The 19,492-nt window shown below is 43.1% G+C and overlaps 1 protein-coding gene across 1 annotated transcript; it reads right to left on the reverse strand.

Annotated features, from left to right (window-relative positions):
* Window positions 1–8,075: 8,075 nt before the first annotated feature.
* Window positions 8,076–17,335, reverse strand: ANKRD1 (ankyrin repeat domain 1). Its single transcript, XM_049645403.1, has 9 exons — window positions 17,066–17,335; window positions 16,209–16,388; window positions 15,181–15,318; window positions 14,944–15,051; window positions 13,384–13,482; window positions 11,728–11,826; window positions 11,421–11,519; window positions 11,184–11,282; window positions 8,076–8,641 (listed from the first exon to the last, which is right to left on the reverse strand). Exons 1-9 carry the CDS (start codon window positions 17,090–17,092, stop codon window positions 8,531–8,533), a joined length of 960 nt encoding a protein of 319 aa, XP_049501360.1. The 5' UTR covers window positions 17,093–17,335; the 3' UTR covers window positions 8,076–8,530.
* Between the last annotated feature and the right edge of the window lie 2,157 nt (window positions 17,336–19,492).

Here is a 19,492-nt window from a genome sequence, read left to right on the forward strand (position 1 = left end):
AAAAACAGAGACTGGCTTATTTATTATTTGTATTAAGGATAAACAGCAGGTATAATTGAGTAAGATGCTTCAGTATTTCTGGGCAGTTGGGTGGTTCAGTCTGTTGGGCGTCCGACTTTGGCTCAGGTCACGATCTCACAGTTTGTGAGGTCGGGCTCTGTGCTGACGGCTCAGAGCCTGGAGCCTGCCTCGGATTCTGTGTTTCCCTCTCTCTCTGCCTCTCCCCCCCCCCCCCCCCACCCCCAAAACAAACATTAAAAATAAATGTTTTTTAAGATGTTTTCAATATTTCAAGACTCTTGAAAAATGTTTCTTCTTCATTTAAAAGTACATGCTTTGCTGCTTTACTTGATATACATGGCTTATTATTTTTCAGTCTTATGCAAAAAGTGGTTATCTTGAGGCCTGTTAAGCCATACTAAGGGGTTGGCTGTTAGTCAATCTATTCTTGTTGTAAACCTCTCTCTCATTATATTCATCAAATCAAAGTTCTTCCTAAAAGAAATTGCTGTAAAGGTTGTGGAAGGAGAAAGTGCATGTAAAATCACAGCCTCTTCCTTTGCTGGTTCTTACCTCCATGATGTTCTTGAAATAGAATTCCCTCCTTTAAGTTGAAAGTCCCTAAAAACCTAATACTGATTTTCCTAATAGCAGTATTAAAAATATCTAACCATTGTACTCAACCAACTTTGGAAATAATTTTTTTTTAAGTAGTAGAATCAGTATATTAAGAAGAAGTTGCCTTTTTTTACAAATAATGTGCATTTATGTTATATTGATATGAAGAAAATAAGTGAGAAAAAGAACACTATTGTGAAAGAGGAAAGATAATTTAAAAAAAAGAAAGCTTTCGGGGTGCTTGGGTGGCTCAGTCAGTTAAGTATCTGACTCTTGATTTTGACTCAGGTCATGCATGATCTCTTGTTCATGAGTTTGAACCCCGTGTCAGACTCTGCACTGACAGTAGGGAGCGTGCTTGGGACTCTGTCTCCCTCTCTGCTTCTCCCCCACTCACGTTTATTCTCATTCTCTCTCTCTCTCTCTCTCTCTCTCTCTCTCTCTCAAAATAAATAAATTTAAAAAAAGAAAGCTTTTGGGGTGCCTGGGCGGCCCAGGCGGTTAAGCGTCCGAGTTTGGCTTAGGTCATGATCTCGTGGTTCGTGAGTTCGAGCCCCTTGTCGGGCTGTGCTGACAGCTCAGAGCCTGGATCCTGCTTCGGATTCTGTGTCTCCCTCTCTCTCTGCCCCTCCCCTACTCATGCTCTGTCTCTGTCTCTCAAAAATGAATAGATGTTAAAAAAAAAAAAAAAATTAAAAAAAAAACATTCTGTCAGTCTCACTTATGAATATAGTTGCTAAAGTAAAATATTGGTAAAGAGAAACTATTAAAACAGTATACCATGGCAGGTGAGATTTATTCTAGGAATGTGAGGATATTTCAGTTCTTCTTAATGTACTTTTTCATATTTATTAGTCAAATAAGGAAAATCAGAGTTGTCTTAACGGGTGCCAGAAAGACATTTGATAAAACTTAAAACCCACTCCTGGTTGTAATCATAACCAGGGCAGAACACAAGTAAAAGAATATTTCACACACACACATATGTATGTGTGTCCATATATATTTATATATTGTTTATATTAAGCATGAAGTCTCTAAAGACAAAGCATTTTTGTCTGACTTCCTCTTGAGCAATTTGATGGATTAGTCACCTCCATTCCCCTCCGTAAAACTGATGGCCGCCGCCGCTGAGCCTGTATGCCACAGTCGGCCACTTCCTTGAGTGCCAGTTTGCGCCTCCCTCCACCCCACTTGGATTCTCCGAAAGTTAGGTGTGTGTTTCTTCACAAGTCTGTTTATGCCACTGTGACTAGCGTTGTAAAATAATATATGCTAACTAAACATTATGAAAACTATTGCACTATGAGGAACAAAAAAAAGAATTCCCAGGAAATCCAAGGTGATGCTTTCCCAGGAATTCTTTTTTTGTCTCTCCTAGCACAACAGTTATCACAATTTTTAGTTAACATATATATATATATATATATATATATATATATATATATAAAATACATAACAAAAGGTGAGCCACTGAAAAACCCTGTAGGGCGCCTGGGTGGCTCAGTCAGTTAAGCATCTGACCTCGGCTCAGGTCATGATCTCACGGTTCCTCAGTTTGAGCCCCACGTCAGGCTCTGTGCCGACAGCTGAGATCCTGGAGACAACTTTGGATTCTGTGCCTTCCTCTCTCTGCGCCTTCCCCCTGCTCGTGCTTGCTCTCTCTCTCAAAAATAAACATAAAAAAAAAAAAAAAAACCATACCTGCTGTCAAAGTAGGTGTGAACAGGACAACTAGGATTTGGGGGGATCCAGTAAAAATTCCACACTTGGATTGCTTCGCTCAAGTCTTAAGTTCTGTTTCTTCTTTAAAGAGACAGGGACTCAAGAAGACAGCTGTAGATTTCCTGTCGGAGGGTCCATACTCCCAAGAACAGGCGCTCATCTTTACAGACCAGCATGTGAGTGTGCACTTATGTATTTTAAACTCAAAATATTTAAGGGGTCGTATGTTCAACCTCTTTTGATGCCCCACCTTAGTCTACTTTTTCAGCCAACTAGTTACGTGTGTCTATTTGCCCCAGTTGTACCAGATATCATAACTGAGGGAAGTTACTGCAGATGTGACTGTCCTCTTCATAAAAGAAGCGACTGGGAAAAGATTAGAAATGCAGGTACTTCTTTGTTTCTGCACGTTTGTTATGTATTTGCAGTTGTGCCCACTTTCTACTTACGCGTAGGTGCTCGTCCTGTTGCAAAATCGGAGGGCGTGCTGGCCGGTCCTGCGAGAACAGCAGGCGGGTTTCCTCTTGAGGTTTATTCTTGTCAGAACATGACGCACTACTGATTTATTGCAACAAAATGACAATACCATAAATAAATGTTCAGCGCAGTGGTCAGTTAGGAACTAAGTGCACCAAAAGGTAATAGTTTTAGTTAATAAGTTACTATAAAATGTCATTTTAAGATGACTCTCTTCACAAAGACACAGATCATGCCTACGTAAAAATATATATAGGACCTCTGTGAAGAAAACTCTTTACATGCAATGTTTTTAAAAGCTTACTTATTTTGAGAGAGAGAATCCCAAGCAGGCTCTGCGTGGTCAGCACAGAGTGCAACACAGGGCTCGAACTCACGAACTTTTGAGATCGTGACTTGAGCTGAAATCAAGAGTCGGATGCTTAACTGACGGAGGGAGGCACTCTTTTTTTGCATGAGGAGGCATTGTTCACCAAAGTCTCCCCCAGAGTATGAATTTAATAAAATCCAAAACAGTGTCTGCATATATTTGCTTCTGTATACGTTTGGATTTTAAACTACATTTTGAAAGAATAAATATGAGAACAGCTAGGAAGTTTCTTAGGAAAACACTGGGAGGGACTTGTATGCCCTGACACTAAAGCGTACAGCAGGACCCTAGTGATTAAAACTGCATGACTGGTGCAAAAACGCATGTAGATCAATGAAAGAGTCGGGAGTTCAGAATGACTCCAAATGTAAGAAGAAATGAGGGACTTTTCAATTCAGTGGCATTGGCACAACTGGTTCCCTATGTGGGAATGGCAGTGCGGCATACCAAGTAAGTGCAAAGACGAGACGTTACCTGTGTTAAAATCTGAACTTGCTGGTACTTAGTGCCTGGGACCTTGCATAAATCACATAACCACTCTGTGCCTCACTTTCTTCATCTATTTTCATACCTGTGGTGCTACTGCAAGGGGTAAGTAGATTTATATTTGTAGAAGGCTCCAAGGAGGATCGGTCGACAGAATTACCTACTCTTTAAGTATCAGCTATTGTTCTATCATTTAGGAAAGAAAAAGCCTAATCCCTATCTTCTCCCCAATATACACCACACTAAATTCAAGCGGATTAAAGAAATTAAAAAAAAAAAAAAAAAAAAAACTTGTAAAATACTAGAGAAAAGGTAAGTACATTTTTTGTCTAAAACAACCTTGGGTTGGAAGAAACCTAAATGAGGTCATCAAAGCCAGAAATGCGAAGCTTGATTAATTTACATATGAATATAATGTTCTGTTAGAAACATGCAAACAACTAGGAAAGTGCATTTATAATGCATCTTACAGAGCAGAGAGGTCTAGCATCCTTAGTAAAAGCTTAAAAATGTTTTTAAAAAACATATGCAACATGATAAATGCTATTAGTGTCCGACAGGTCCCTTTGACCAGGCTGATGTACCCCTCCTCCGGCTGCTTCAGATTTGGGCACTAATGGTTGATCTTCACTCTTCCCCAGAGCATTGCCCTTGGGCTGATGGAAGTTACCTTACCCAGGGATGCCTGGGAGGTTTTACACCCCCCACCCCTTGCAGTTGGCCCGAGGCCAATGCCTGATGCAGGGCATTCCCAGCCGGCTTTCTGGCCTCTGTGGCATGATTTATGCTCCTGAGCTGGGATAAGGCTGAGGAGAGACTTCTCCTGAAAGCACATCTCTGCCTGTTTCTTCTTCTGCCCTGTCCTGTTTCCCTTGTTGCCTTCCTAGAGCACGCTCAATAAATCACTTACGCAAGAATCCTCATTCCAAGTGCTGCTTCCAGGGAACCTGACTTAATAGAAAATGCAACAAAGATTGAACCAGAAAAACGCTCAATAAACATGAAGCTGCTGAACTTTCTAAGTAATCAAGGAAAATCCACCAAAAATAGATCTTTTGCTGATCAGGTTGAGAACTAAAAAATTTAGGGGCGCCTGGGTGGGTTAGTCAGTTGAGCATCCGACTTCGGCTCAGGTCATGATCTCACAGCTTGTGAGTTTGAGCCCCGCATCTGGCTCTGTGCTGACAGCTCGGAGCCTGGAGCCTGCTTCAGATTCTGTGTCTCCCCTCTGTCCTACCCCTGCTCACACTCTGTCTCTCTCTCTCTCAAAAATAAATAAACATTAAAAAAAATGGAAAAAAAGAAAGATAAAAATGTATAAAATGAAACTTCATGATTTGGGGGAAATTTCTTCTACAAATGTATTTCTTCAGAAATAGCTGCTTAGGTGTAAAGGGTGCCTGCATCAGGACATTCATTGGACAATGTCTAAAATAATGGGAAATGCCCTCTCTGCCCCCCCCCCCACTCTCTCTCTCTCTCTCTCTCTCTCAAATAAATAAACATTAAAATAAAATAATGGGAAAATGGAAACAACCTAAATGCCCAATATAGGCCTAGTTAAGTGATCCATTGTAAATTGAAACATAAGGATACTATCTATATAGATGTGTAGACTAAATTGTTCAATTGAAACCAAAGTTACAAAACTAAATGTACAGTGCCTATGTGTAATGTGCACAGAAATAGCATGAAATAAGGATTATTGGGGGTGTTTGCTTTCTTCATTATTCATTTCTCTAATTGGCTTAATACATGGTGAGTAGGTATTACTTCCTCAAGGGGAGAGAGATTTTTTTCCCCTTGACGGGTAAAGGCAATCCCATAGATGTTAGACACCACTGGACTAAAAACAAAGTTCAACAGGAACCCAGGTGGGGGTGGGGGACTCAGTGTACGTAAGGGTCAAGGATGGCTTTGTGGAAAGAAGACAGCTAACCCGAAGGGGAGGAATGAGGAAAAATGGTGGGGTAGGGTGGGGTGGGAAGGAGAGCCTCCCAGGGAGCTGGCACAGTATATGAAAACAGAAAACCAAGTGCCTGGGTTTTGTAAGAACTGAAAATTCCAGAGCTGAAATTCAGAGTTTAGCTAAGAAAGTGATGAGAAATAGATGAGAATAGGGAGTTAACAGCAGTCAGATTTCAAGGATTTTTGAAAACATTAAGGAGTTTTCATTTCATCCTAAGGGAAACGGGAAGCCACTGAAGAATTTTAAAGAGGATGACTTGACCAGATTTGCATTTTAGCAAAGTCACTCTGGCCGAAACTTCAAGAACAGACTGGAGGGAAGAGAACCAGAAGCCAGGAGCTGGGCAAGGGGCCATTTGAGTAATCCGGGGGACACTGTGGCCGTCTGAACGTGTGGCTCCTGGGATGGGGGAAGTGGGCAGACTACAGAGCTGCTTAGGATTCTTGGTAAGAAGACTTGGAGGTGGGTTGGAAGAGAGGGGTGAAGAAAAGAGAATCAAGAACTAGCGGGAGTCTGTCGGTCAACGGGACATTCCCTTCACTGAGGAAAACACAAGACGAGAGACAGATTGTGGGCAAGGAGCTGGGTCAGGTGGGAAGAGGAGGAGCTTACAAGTTGACCACCTGTGTGACAGAAACTTGAAAGTTTTGCCTAAAGCGTTTATCTTTTCCATTAACAGAAGGTGACTGAGCTGGCCTTGTTCCAGTGGGACTTACCCATGCTGTTTCTCATGCTCTCTGCCTCTGTGCTACTGGAAATCTCTCTGTGGTGACACGGAAGTGTTTCAACCCTTACCCTCTTCTCCCCTCCCAGCTCTGGCGAGGAGGGGGACTTGAAGGCATCATAGAGAACTTGGTCACATGATAACTCACTAAGTTATGCTGTGGGAGACACCAGTACCAGCAAGAGAACTGTGACTCTCGTAGGTGCTTTACTAGGAAGAAATGGGAGGATGCTGAGCCTTAAGGCAAGACTAGTTAGAGCCAGGACCCTAGCAGGAGGGCAGAGGGATGGCAAAAGGGGATTGATTGAGAGGGAGGGAGACAACGGAGGGACTGAAGCTCCTGATGCCCTTGGAGGTTAGGACACTAGATACAAAAGACCCAAAAATATTTCAGACTGTCCTCACAACTTAGGTGCCCATGACCAGCTAACTGGGACACCTTCTGGTTGTGGACGGTGCAAGTACACACTCTCAGTGTTAGAGGCAAAGCTGAGGCCGTGTGTTAGTTATGCCATCTGGGATGAGTTTTGAGGGGAGGGGTACCAGTACCAGCATTTCACGTTGGCCTTCATACATTTCCTAAAGGGCCAGACTTTTCCCATGACCTTGCCCTTGCCTGTGTCTCTCTGCTGTCTGGAACACTGGGCTTGAATGGTTTAGTTTATCCTTCAGACTCCCCTGAAAAGTCTGTAGACATCCCTGCCCTTTGCAGCTGAGACTCTCACAGGACTCTGTTTTTTTACTTCGCTGTACTTACCTCAGACCATTCCTATATATTTCTGGGATTATTTCTTTAATATTTATCTGTTCCAGGAAGGCAGGGCAAGGACCATCCGGTTTTCTCATCACAGGTCTTAGCACCTGGTCCAGCATCTGGCAACAAAATGGCTCCCCTTGAAGGTCAAATAGCATTGACCAGGTGTGTTTCCCCGTGGGCAGCCTCTGACACCAACAGTCGGTGTCCACAATAATCACTAAACCCCAGATTAGCCCTGATGGGAACTTCCTAAAGAGCCCTTGTTTAGCTTGCAGTAATCACTCTGCCCACCAGGGGTCTCTTTCTCCCCATCACTGGGGCCAAAAGAACTCTGGAACACCCCTGTATCTTGACGATGGTTTTCACAGCCTTGTTGCTCTACGTGCTGTTGTGGTGTACCCCCACCTCTGCATCACCTGGGAGCTCATCAGAAATGCAGAGTCCCAGGCCCTGCCCGCAACGGGATGGATCAGAATCTGCATTCTAGCAAGGTGGTCTTGCTTAGACCACTGGCGGTCTGTGTACACATTAAATACTGAGAGGTCCTATTTCACAGGACATTTCTAATCTGAAAAACTCGGAAGAGAAAAAAAACACTTCATCGAAATGGCCTTTTTCATCTGGTTCTTTCCCACCACACTCATAGAAGTACTTCGAGGTTCAGAATTTGCTTTTATTATGAATATAAAATAGACATACAACATAATATACATTTACACATTTACACTTCGCAGTCCCTTTCATCTTTTTCGAGCAGATTCAACTCTGCACGGCCCAGCGGTCCACTCCCGCCACTACGCCCCACCCCTTACACTCACAACATTCTCTTCACCTTGGTACCACATGTGACTTGGTAAGAAATACCAGACCCAGGCATAAAACAATTGGCTTTACTGTCCTTCTCACAGAATCCCTTTCATTCTACGGTTTCCTTTCCTGTCACGTCATGCCTTCCGTTGCCTCGAACTTCAGCATTGAAAATTCAGGAGAAAAGAGGGCTGTAATAATCACCCTTGTCTTTTAAAAACACCTTGAAATAGCTTCCACGAGCGAGGCGCACATAAGTAGACACTGACCACATTGCTCGTTAACATGGTTCAAGATCTGCCGGAAGGATCTGAAGTGTTCTATACAAATGAAGCTTTGCTCACCAAATGGATGATTGTGAAGGATCTGAGTATCAGCGGTGTCGAAGTAAATAAATAAATAACCAGGAACAAATAAAAATAGAGTGTGCTTCACTAAAGGACATGTCTATACCTCTAGCCCCGTGCTTTCTCAAAACCTCATTAGGTGCAGCTTTACAACAGGTGGATAGAAGCTGGGTTTTATGACTAGTTGCTCTTCTTTGGGGCCGTGCCCTCAAAATGCCAGTGAACAACGATGAAAGAGGCGTGGTTTCCTTCAGAAGGAGGCCAGGCGACAGGTTTTGTAGGAGTTCTCCTTGAGGCTGTCAAATATTGCTTTGGTTCCATTCTGCCAGTGTAGCACCAGATCCATCGGGGTCTTCCCAGCCTAATCAAAATACATGAGGAAATTTGACTTCCAGATGGGAGGCATTTATAAATTCGCATCCTCTGTGTGTTTAATGAGGTAATGGATAGGTGTATGCTTTATTGAACTGTTTTATGCTTTCCACTATGAGTGATTTGCGGTTTATATTCAAATCAGCCCTTCACTGTTTCTCACAGTAATGCTTTTGGCATTTCAGATTAGTAATGTTTGTTGTTGTTGTTGTTGTTGTTTTTCCCTGTGGGACTATCCCAGGTTTGGGTAAAAATCCCTGGTCCCTAGGTAGTAAATGGCAAGAGCATGCAAAGTCATTTTGAAATTCACAAAATGGCTCTATGCATCTTCAGGATCCTGCAGAATGGGCACGGGGAAGTGGTGGTCAACAACCAGTTCCGATCAATTTGGAAAATGATTCCCAATTGATAAAAACTGGTGGTAAGTGAGCTGCTTTGACACCCTGGCTGGTGTCCTCAGGTACCCTTCAGAACGATTACTGCTCAGAGGGGTAGAGTTTTCACAACTGCTCAGAAGTTACATTGGGATCTCCCAGGAAATTTCATTTTTTCTTGGAGGTGACATCAACAGTGTGGAAGTAACTTTTGAGACCAAAATTCCTTGTCCCTTATGCATGTGTCTCAAGACATTTATAAAAAGGAAAACCATGTCACTTCTCAATTCTTGCCTTTAAATATGAGAAGTCTCAAATTTTTCCACCTCTATTCATTTGGAAGTCTCTCTAACTCAGAGACGGTAACTCAGACACTGGCAGCTTTGAGATGCAAATCAGTCTAGAGACCTGTTTTGTTTGGGCCCAACCAGAGTTTAGATTTTTTTTTAAAAGCTGGACATAATTGGCAACAGTTGGAAATTAGATTTCCCAACTGACTTTGTGAGCTCTCTGAAGAAATCAGAAGAATTGGTAGCATGATCCCTGTGGATCCACAGAACAGCAATGGACTGGGCTAGGGACAAGCCCTTTAAAGTTTTGTGCACAGACTCCTGCAGCCACCATTTAAGTAATTTAGGTGCTCTGCTGCCATGTACTTATTTGAACTAGTGGCCCTGTAACCTTGATTTTGGAACTTCCCACCTCTGTAGCATCTTCCTTGAGAAACACTCTCACGGACACGTGATGGCGGAGTTTTGGACAACAATAGAATAATGTATTGTGTGTCATTTCCAGTTCCCTTCAAGATGGTGTCCAATGGCTCACAGGTCCATTGGGCAACATCCAGCCATTGGGCCAATGACATTAATCGTTTCTGGGCGCTTATGCTGTGGTCTGATAATTCAGAACCGTTGGTATATTTTGGGCTATTCTTCCATGAGTTCCTTCAACTCTTCTCTGTTAGAATTTATCTTCTAATTTTCTAGCTACTTACACAGTCTCCCCAAATATGTACGCTATTTCTTTCTGCTGGTAGTGTCTCACTGCCTAAACGAAATCATTTTTTCTGCAGTTTCAGAGATCTCATTAAATCTCTTTTTCTGGTAATTTATTTACATTATTAGATAAGACCAATCTCACTATCAAGGGAGCCTACTATTAATCCCATCCAAGCAGTCTCTATTTACTGCTTTTATCTTTTGTTCTTATCACCGAGACAGTTTTGTGGGTTTTTTTTTTTTAATGATAAAATATTCCTCTCGGTCTCATAGTAACACAATAAGGGGAAGAAATTATTCACAGTATATGATGACTGGGGTTTTCTTTTCCTTCTTTGTAAAGTGATTCTCCACCAAATCTTTCAAATTATTTCTTTAGTAATTTATATCCATTCCTCTCAGTGGTATTTTTAAAGCTTATATTAGATGATGTTTGTCTGGAAATTGGGACCATGAGAAAAAGTTGGTTCTATTCCCTGGCTTACAGATGAAGCTAAATTAACACGTACTTGTAGAAGGGACTTATACGAGCATTTTCAGGGCCTAAATATAGGAAATTATTTTGAGGGATATGCAGATAAGCCAAAGTGGAGAATGGATAAAAATTATCTCAAAAATATAGGCAACAGCATGTCTAGCCTTGGAAGAAAGGGGTAGCATGGCATGCTGTTGTAAGGGGTGGGGGTGGGGGAGACTACTCAGAATTACTCCTATTAGATCTTGATTAATTTCAGTTCATTGGCTCTTGGCCACATTGACCAATGTGGAATTTTATCACTTCAGGAATGGCGTCTGTCTTTATACCTGACTACCCCAGGCCTGGCTCAGCCAGGGGTGGCCAAGGCAGATTGGGCTTGGGCTTGGGAGAGGGAACAATTTGACCTGTATTTTCAAGACCAAATTTTAAAAGAATCACCAGACACTATACCAGCGCCAAAACAGTCATGGCGGGCAACACCCATCTCTGACCAGGTGACCTTGCCAAGGTTAGCAGTGTCTTCATGGCAACGTTAGCAACGTTGTTACAGGGCATTTAAACATCAAAAGGCTGCCCCCAACCCTGAAATCCTACAGCTGTGGGACTATTTTCAAGTACATGAGATATGTTTTTGTTAAGAAGAAAGCCCCCAAGCAGGAACGGCTTAGTTCAGGTACTTACACAATTCTTGATGTTGAGGTCAGCCCCGTACATAATTAGGAGTCTGATCATCTTGTAACGGTTCAGCCTCACGGCGTCGTGCAGAGGGGTATCTCCTTCCTAGAGAAGCAGAGTCAACAGGCTAAAGGTGGACCTGAGGCCAGGAAGTGAGTCCCACAAGGGCACCTAGCTTGGGGAGGGATTCCAGATAAGTGAGGGACGAAGTTGCAGGAGGCGGAGCTTGGCCCAGGTACTCACTCGGTCTTTGGCGTTGAGGTCTGCTTCACAGGCGATGAGATGCTCTGCACACTCGTAGTGACCGGTCCTCACCGCCACGTGCAGTGCTGTGCTGAGCAACTGGGAAATTGAAGAATGCAACCGATTCGCTGGGTGCGGGGACAGAGGCCATCCCAGACCCCAAAGCATGTGGGAGGGGGACAAGTGGCCACTCTGGTGTCCCACACAGCCTGAGCTTCCAGCTGACCCAAACAGTGAGGTGGCTTTGGGAAAGAAAGGGGAAGGGGAGGAAGGTGGTGGAGGGGAGGAGCAAGAAGAGGAGAAATACCTTATCCCGAGCACTGATTTTTGCTCCTTTGTTCAGCAGCAATTTTAAGACATCCAGGTTTCCTCCGCGGCTTGCCCAGTGGATGGCTGTGGATTCAAGCTATAGCAGAAGGTAAAGGGGTGCGACTTAATGTAAAGAAGAACTGGTCAGAGGAATTAGTGCTTGGTTCTGAGGGCCAGAAATACCCGATTTGCTAAGGCATCCATGGTGACACTGGATTGTCCCCCTCTGGGTTGCTAATTCTAAGTATTGTAGCAGAAGGCTCTGGCCAGATGCATTCGCTAAACTGGACGTGTGTGGACGTGAGTGTATGCAGTCCTATGTGTGTATCTGTGTGCATGTATTTGCATCGTTAGAAAACTCAAATCTAACAAATCTTTTTTCTTTCTTTTTTTTTTTTTTTTTTTTTGGTAAAAGCATAAAAACTACAACTTGTAGAGAATTTCCACTTGCCAGAAAGGTGCTACACACTTTCAATGGGTTGGTCCTCCCAGCAGGTGTGACTGCCCTCATGTTGCAGGTGAGCAAACCAAGTCTCCCAAATAGTCAAGTTTTTTGCCCGAGGAAGCGCAGTTAGCAAGTATCAGAATAGATATTCAAACCCACATCTGCCCGGAACTTTCAGCCACTTTTGCCAAATAGACTCAGAAGTTCTAGACAAACGCATTTTAAAATTCTGGCAGAATGCAAGTAGTCCCTTCCAAGATTTTAATCTGGAGCTGTCACCTCTTCCTGTGTCCCTGTTGTTTTGTCTCATCTCTTGCTGGTTCTCTGCTGTCATCTGCACCAGCACAGCCTCTGTAACTCAGCTGCCACCGCCGGTGGTCACTGCACACTGCCCTTACTCTTAAGAGCTGCCCTCTTCCCCACTCTGGTATATTCCTGGCCTTCCAAATCACACACTCAAGAATTTGAGCGTCTTTTCATGCAAACTTTATTTATTTTTTATTGTTTTTCTGTGTGTTCGTCTTTTGGGTTCAATTTCGTTCAAGTTCTTTGGACTTTTTCTTTTTTTTTAATATCCCTTTTCCACTTTGCTATAAAGTCAAATTGAGTTGCATTTAAATAAATAAAGCCTATTCCCAGCTCAATCTGCAGTTCATGAAATATGCTGTCTGCTGGTCTTTGTAGAAATCACAGTGGTTGAGTTATTGAGGTCTGAATAGCAGCTACTTTCCATAGATGCAATTCATTCCGTAGGCAGTTTAGCCCCCAACCTCACTGATGGCATCTATCATATAAGGTGTACAGCTAGAGAATTCTGACACATTGCTGGCAGCCACGGGGCCATGAGCAGACTGCCGTGGATAATGGAAGGACAGGGACACTGAGAGGCAAGTGCTGACTGTATTACTTCTCAGTAATGCTACTGACTTGATACTGACCCAACTCTCTGATGAGGATATTGAATTCCGTGCAGAGGCTTTCACTTCCTTCTTTTCCCTGGAACACTCCTCTGCTTTTCAGTATGTATGGAAAATACTTTCCACATGACCTAGTCCCATCTCCCAACTTCCCTTTGTATGGAGAAATGAGCTTTCGCCCTGTTCTCTCAGATCAATTTTCAATCCAATCAACCCCGTTTTTCATTGTAGGTTTTCATGAGCGTATAGTCTACTTATTTTGGCTCATTTCCAAACAAAGAAATATATTTACCATATCACGGAATTCGATCTGGGCTCCAGCTTCCATTAACTTCTCCACAATTGCCAAGTGTCCTTCTAAGCAGGCTCTGTGAAGGGCTGTCCGTTTATACTGTCAGAATAGAGATTTAAAAAGAGAGACAGCGATGCATATAAAAATGAGCATAAATCCTTCTAAGGGCTGTGGAGCTGGGGACTCCAGTGACCTAATTAATAGAAACTCGAGTGCTTCTTTTGGAATTAGAAATGTCAAATTTACTAAAATTGCAGAACTAGAACAATTATCCTACAAATGAGGTTTGAGTTTCCTACAGGTACATTTCTAAGCCCTCAGAGGTCTATGTGGAGGGATATGAATTTAAAGTTCAAAACTACCTACATGCTGACATTTCCCTTTCTTGAATTCTGTGCCTTCATTGTTTGTGTAGAATTTGCCATGCAGATCAGATGGCTTTCTTCCATCTGGGACTGTTGCTAGGTTGAATATCAAAAAGCATTCAATTCTTTTTTAAGAGATTGGGGGGAGGGTTAAGCCTCTGACTTCGGCTCAGGTCATGATCTTGTGGTTCGTGGGTTCAAGCCCCATGTCAGGCTCTGTGCTGACAGTTCAGAGCCTGGAGCCTGCTTCTGATTCTGTGTCTCCCTCTCTCTCTGTTCCTCCCCTACTCACGCTCTCTCTCTCTCTCTCTCTCTCCCTCAAAAATAAATAAACATTAAAAAACAATTTAAAAAAAATGGAGGAGTCATTTTTAGTTCACCTCCTGAAATGATTCTCCAGCCGGGAAAGGATGCAAAAAGGAGTAGAAGAAGGCTTTGTATGAATGGATTCATAGCCTATTTGGCCTAGAACAATTGTTGGCATTATTCACTCCAGTGTGCTCTATTTACAGATAAGAAAACTGAGGTCTAGAAAAAGCAAATTAGCTGCCAAAAATCAAATAGCCAAGTAGTGAAAGAGCCACCACTTGAACTCCAGTCCACAGATTCCTTGTGTAAGGCTGATGTGTTTGGGTCCAATCAAGGATGATGCTGAGGTGCCTGGGTGGCTCAGACAGTTAAGTGTCCAACCCTCGGTTTCAGCTCAGGTCATGCATGATCTCATGGTTTGTGAGCTCGCGCCCCATATCAGTCTCTGAGCTGACAGTGCAGAGCCTGTTTGGGAATCTCTCTCTGCCCCTCCCCCACTTGCACACATGCTCTCTCTCTCTCTCAAAATAAATAAATAAACAAAAAAGTTATTAAAAAAAAAAAAGATGATGCTGTTATGTATTTCTCCAAAAGGGATTCGTTGGCCCTGCCTTATTAAAAGACTATCCCAGGAATATAAAAAGTTATAGACAAACTGAAAAAGCAGTCAGAAGTACCAAAAAAAAGATGCAATCCACAGCGCTAATCCAGCCTCTTTTTTCTGGATTGCCGTGCTATCCTAATATGCTACCCGCATATGTGGTAACAGCTGGGGAAACTGTTTCAGGTGGATTGGTTTTTGGCATCATGTTAGCAAGGCTGAAGTTAAGCATAAGAAACACAAAATTAATGAGCTGGATTTTGCAGCGCTTTGTGTAAGCCTTACCTCATCACAGACATCTGGATTGTTCTTGTCTGACAAGAATTTTTCTACTACCGGCAGCTTATTCTCCAGGGCAGCCTTCAGGAACCTAGGTACATCCACAGGTTCCGTCTAAAGCCAAAAAAATAACGTGAGAGTTACCGCGAGCTTTCCAGCATTCGCCCAAACCCTCCACAGATATTTCTTCCCCTGTAGCATAATGCCAGACGTGTAGTACCACAAAAAGCAGACAGTCCTTACAATGATTTCAGGTTCAGGTTCCTTCACGACCGAAACTTTAGTCTTCCTGTATTTTTTCCTTTTCTTCAGCTGAATGATTATTTCAAGGTCTTCTAAATTTTCAAGCTTTGATCTTTGTTCTAGTTTTTTCTTCTTGAGCTAAAAAAGAAATCCATATTTCAAAATATGGTGAGTTCTACTGACAGGCATTCTGGTTGTGTCTAAACAAAATTGTGCAAGGTCTGAGAGAAGTATGTGAACAGTTTGAGCAAAAAAAGAGAAGAAACAAAACAACTTTAAAACTAATCTTTGATTTTGACTTAGTGACTTCTTACTCAAGTATTTGGGGTCTAATCTTTCAGCTAATTGCCTTCACCTTCGTATCTCTTGTTTGTAGTTTTTGACTAATTGGAGATAGGATCTAGTCTATAAGTGACGATCTTGTAACCCTTTCCATAAACAAACCCCAGATTTCTGTAGACTTTTTTATTTAACTCAAAAGAATCCAACAGTAAGCGTTAAGCCCTGAAATATCAATGCCAATCTCTTTCAGGTGGCTTAGTAAGAAACCGACTGTCCTGGGACTACTGCTAACTAATGCATGCTTTTTCTGTGATTAGTAAGCGATGCAAATTCACCCAGCAACACAGAATTTGTCAACACAGATAGTAAACGCAGCCAAACAATGATTCATGGACCACAAGCCACATTACTGAGAAAAAGAGGTCTCTCTTGCTTTGGACTACCTAGACCGTGTATGACATCAGAAAGTCACTGGACATGTTTCTCTTTCCAAGTCTTTCAAGCAGAAGATGATCATAGAACAGTCTGTCATTGATTTGGAATCCAGAGGTCATAGTCTTGCTAAAGAATTAGTTCCTATAACCTGTCCTATAAAAGTTGCCTCTTTATGGATTTGAATTTGGCGGAGAAACATCTTTGGAACGGCTGCTTTTATTTGGTTCTCTCTTTTCTCCTTCCTGCCTGGCACCTCTTTCCTCTGTCCCGTCCCCAACTTCCCATTAGTGGAATCCAGGGAATCTCCTTACCTCTGCCTCTCGCTCTTTCTCAATCTTCCACTGCTGTTCCCCCAGGCTCAGGGAGTGGGCTGGAAGTGTTTTCAGGTCCTCTTGTTTCTCTACAGTAACAGCAGCTTCATACTCCCCATCTCTGAAATCCTCAGGAAGGAACTCCCCAGTCTCTCCGCTGTTGTTCTTCTTCCCCGTAACCTATGAGGGAAGAAAACTGTAGTGTCAAAAGGAGCAAGACCTGTCCTGGAGTCATTCTTCGAAGAGGATGCTGCAGGAGGGCTCTGGTCCTCCCTGGCTGGTGACAGCCTCCTCTGTGAGATGTGCTTTCAGATCCCGGGCTGGGACACACTGCGGCAGGATTCTAGGATTACCTTCAGGTGATCGTCCTCTTCTCTAGCTAAATCAAGGCTTAGATTAGGTTGATATGTTTAAACCCACTTTGAACCCACTCAATCCCATTTCTCCTAGGAAAACTGCCACCCCTCCATGATTATTTAAAATTCTTCCGTGATTATTTAAAATTCCTCCATTCATAAATTCTTCCAATTCTTCCATGACATTTGGCCTTGAGTTGTAAAGTTTCCAGACATATCCTCACAATAAAACTTCTTCCCTGAGGCATCCTCATACCTGCCTGTGAATCTGCGCTTTGGTAAGAAAACCAAAGGAGAAGATAATAAATCAGAAATAGAGAACTCATTACTACCAGCTCCATTTTTCCAGTTTCACTTATTTCATCACATAAGCCAACCATTTTCCGTAGATGACATCAGAGTCCCTGCGCATCATGCCTGAATAAAAGGACATTTCTATTTTCAAATACAAATCAAGACCGAACTGATTTTCACTGCGAAATGATAACGTGTCTTACGTACCAGCTCTTCTACCTTCATCACCATCATGTCTGCCTGAGGTTCGGTTTGTCTGTGTGTTTATTCCCCCGTGGAATGAATCCCTTGAGTCGGCCCTGCCGAGCCCCTCCACCCCGGCCAGCTTATATAGCGAGGGCTGGGTGAGATAATCTTCCAACCTGGGAACCCAAGTAACAGCCCGGCCCCCACCCGTGGCCAACTCAGAGGCAGGTGAATTTTCATTCCAGACTCAGTGTCTGGGAAGCCGAAGAGGGAGGGGATGACCAGTAACCCCACTTAATATGTGAACCAGGAAGAAATGTGAGAGGGCCATTCCTTTGGCGGTGACCACACCGCTCAGCAATGCGAGCCATCTATTTATCGAGAAGCCAGGGGACAGCTGTCTGTTGCTATTGCACCACAGCACTGCTCCTGTTCCTTCTTTGTCAGCTTTCATATGACTAACCCTATCAAGAAAATGTAAATGCCCTGCATATCACACTGCCAATAATATCTTGCTGATAACCAGACTTATCAACACTTCACTTGGGGGAAGTGTTGCTTCAGGACATCCTATTCGTGGGTAAACAGTCTGAGAGGAAAGGATCCGGGGTTCTAATGGCCCTTGTCTATATCTGTTTGGAATTCTCTGGAGTGATGTCTGGGGCTAAAAAGGCCCCATGACATGCCATCTTACCATCATTGTAAGAAATTGAAAGCATTCAGTGATGCACTTTTATTTCATGGTGTCACTGGCCATAATTAGCACATTACGTGCTCGCTGTCATCTAAAACTGCATACTTACCGGAGTCTTTTTGATTCAGATGGTCCCAAGAAAGATTATAGGAGATCAGTATTAGCAATGGCATGGTGTCGATTAGGTCATAGAGCCGAAGTTCTCAGATGCTATTGGTAAAACACACGCCTGTGGGAGCTTGTCAAAAATGCAGATCCCCTGGCCCCACTCCAGGCATTCTGAATTGATTTATGATGGGTCCTAGGAACCTGCATTTTTCAAAGCACCCATATAACTCTGATGCATCAGGCTTTGAGACACATCGCTAGAGGGGCAGAGAGCTTTGCTCTAGGGAGGGATGAAGAGGACCTCTGTTTCTGGTTTCTCATCTGAGGCGTTAAATCATGTAAAAATATTTAGGTCCTTTTACGGTTCAAGAAGAGATTGGGATTGTACCTTCAAAGCCATTCAGAACCTTAGTGTTTTCAGTAAGAGAAAAAAGGGGAAGAATGAGAGAAAAAGTAGTATTAATGGAGGGGAGTATTAGGATCTATGTTGACCTTTCTGGATCTGTCACCCCTCAGACTTACCCACCCCACAAAACATGGCTGCCAGTCTCTTCTCCCCTTGATCAGCCCATGGACATTTTCTGGAACTGTCAGAATGAGACATTGACCCCCAAAGGGAAAGCAATGGTAAAGAACCCTCCTAATAACTCCCGTATCTGTTCTGGTCCCCTAATGTTCTTTCCTAAAAGGGGTTTTACTTAAAGGAAATCTCCTGGTGTTTTCTTTGAGGTGGACACAGCTATTCCTGTCTTCATTGATTTCTTCATCTAAGTGAGAAGTGGCCATTTTAGTTTTTCCTACCATTTCTCATGGCTTTTTGTTCCAGGCTTGACCCAAACTGAGGACAGTATTAGGAGACATCTTTGGGGAAGGGCCAGGGGGTGTTTAAGGGTCTACAATATGGAATCTCACAGCTATTTGTGCCCTCAAAGTTTGAGCAAGACCAGTGCTTTCATTTTACAGAGGGTGGTGAGGCATAGAAATGTTGAGTAACTTGCTGCAGATACACAGCTGGTTGGTGGATACTGGGTTGAAGAGTTTCGATTGCATCCAATAGGAACAGAGAATCACTGAGCACAGAGCAGCTTTTCAAGGAAAGTTCATACCTAGACCCACTCAGGGCCCAACCAAAACTGGTAGGTAATAGGCTCTTCAGTGTTCAGATCACTTCAAAAAAATGCAAGCAGTGGTGGGGGGGATGGCTCATCAAGCTCTGCTCTTCCTCCAGTCACTGAGTTTTCGCCTCAAGCCTGGCTGATTCTGTCTGGGAAGCTCCAGGAAGTCTTGAAAAGAACTTCACAGAGGCCGACAGTTGAGGACGGTTGACCGAACGGGCTGAACCTAGAGAAAGGAGCGAGCTGGGAAGATCCTCCCTTATTGTCAGGTCAGCAAAATCCCTGTCGGACCTCTCCACTCCCCTTTCCCCCATGTTGATCCAGTCAGCATTATAAACCAAGATGAGATTGTCTCTTCAAAAAGTGATGCCAGGGGCGCGTGGGTGGCTCAGTCAATTAAACCCCCAACTCTTGATTTCAGCTCAAGTCATGATCTCACAGTTCATAGGTTGAGCCCTGCATCAGATGATTCTCTTTCTCTCAAAATAAGTAAACATTAAAAAAAAAAAGAAGAAGAAATTCTAGATACAT

Source organism: Panthera uncia, chromosome D2 (assembly GCF_023721935.1).
Source record: "Panthera uncia isolate 11264 chromosome D2, Puncia_PCG_1.0, whole genome shotgun sequence".
Taxonomy (NCBI): Eukaryota; Metazoa; Chordata; class Mammalia; order Carnivora; family Felidae; genus Panthera; species Panthera uncia.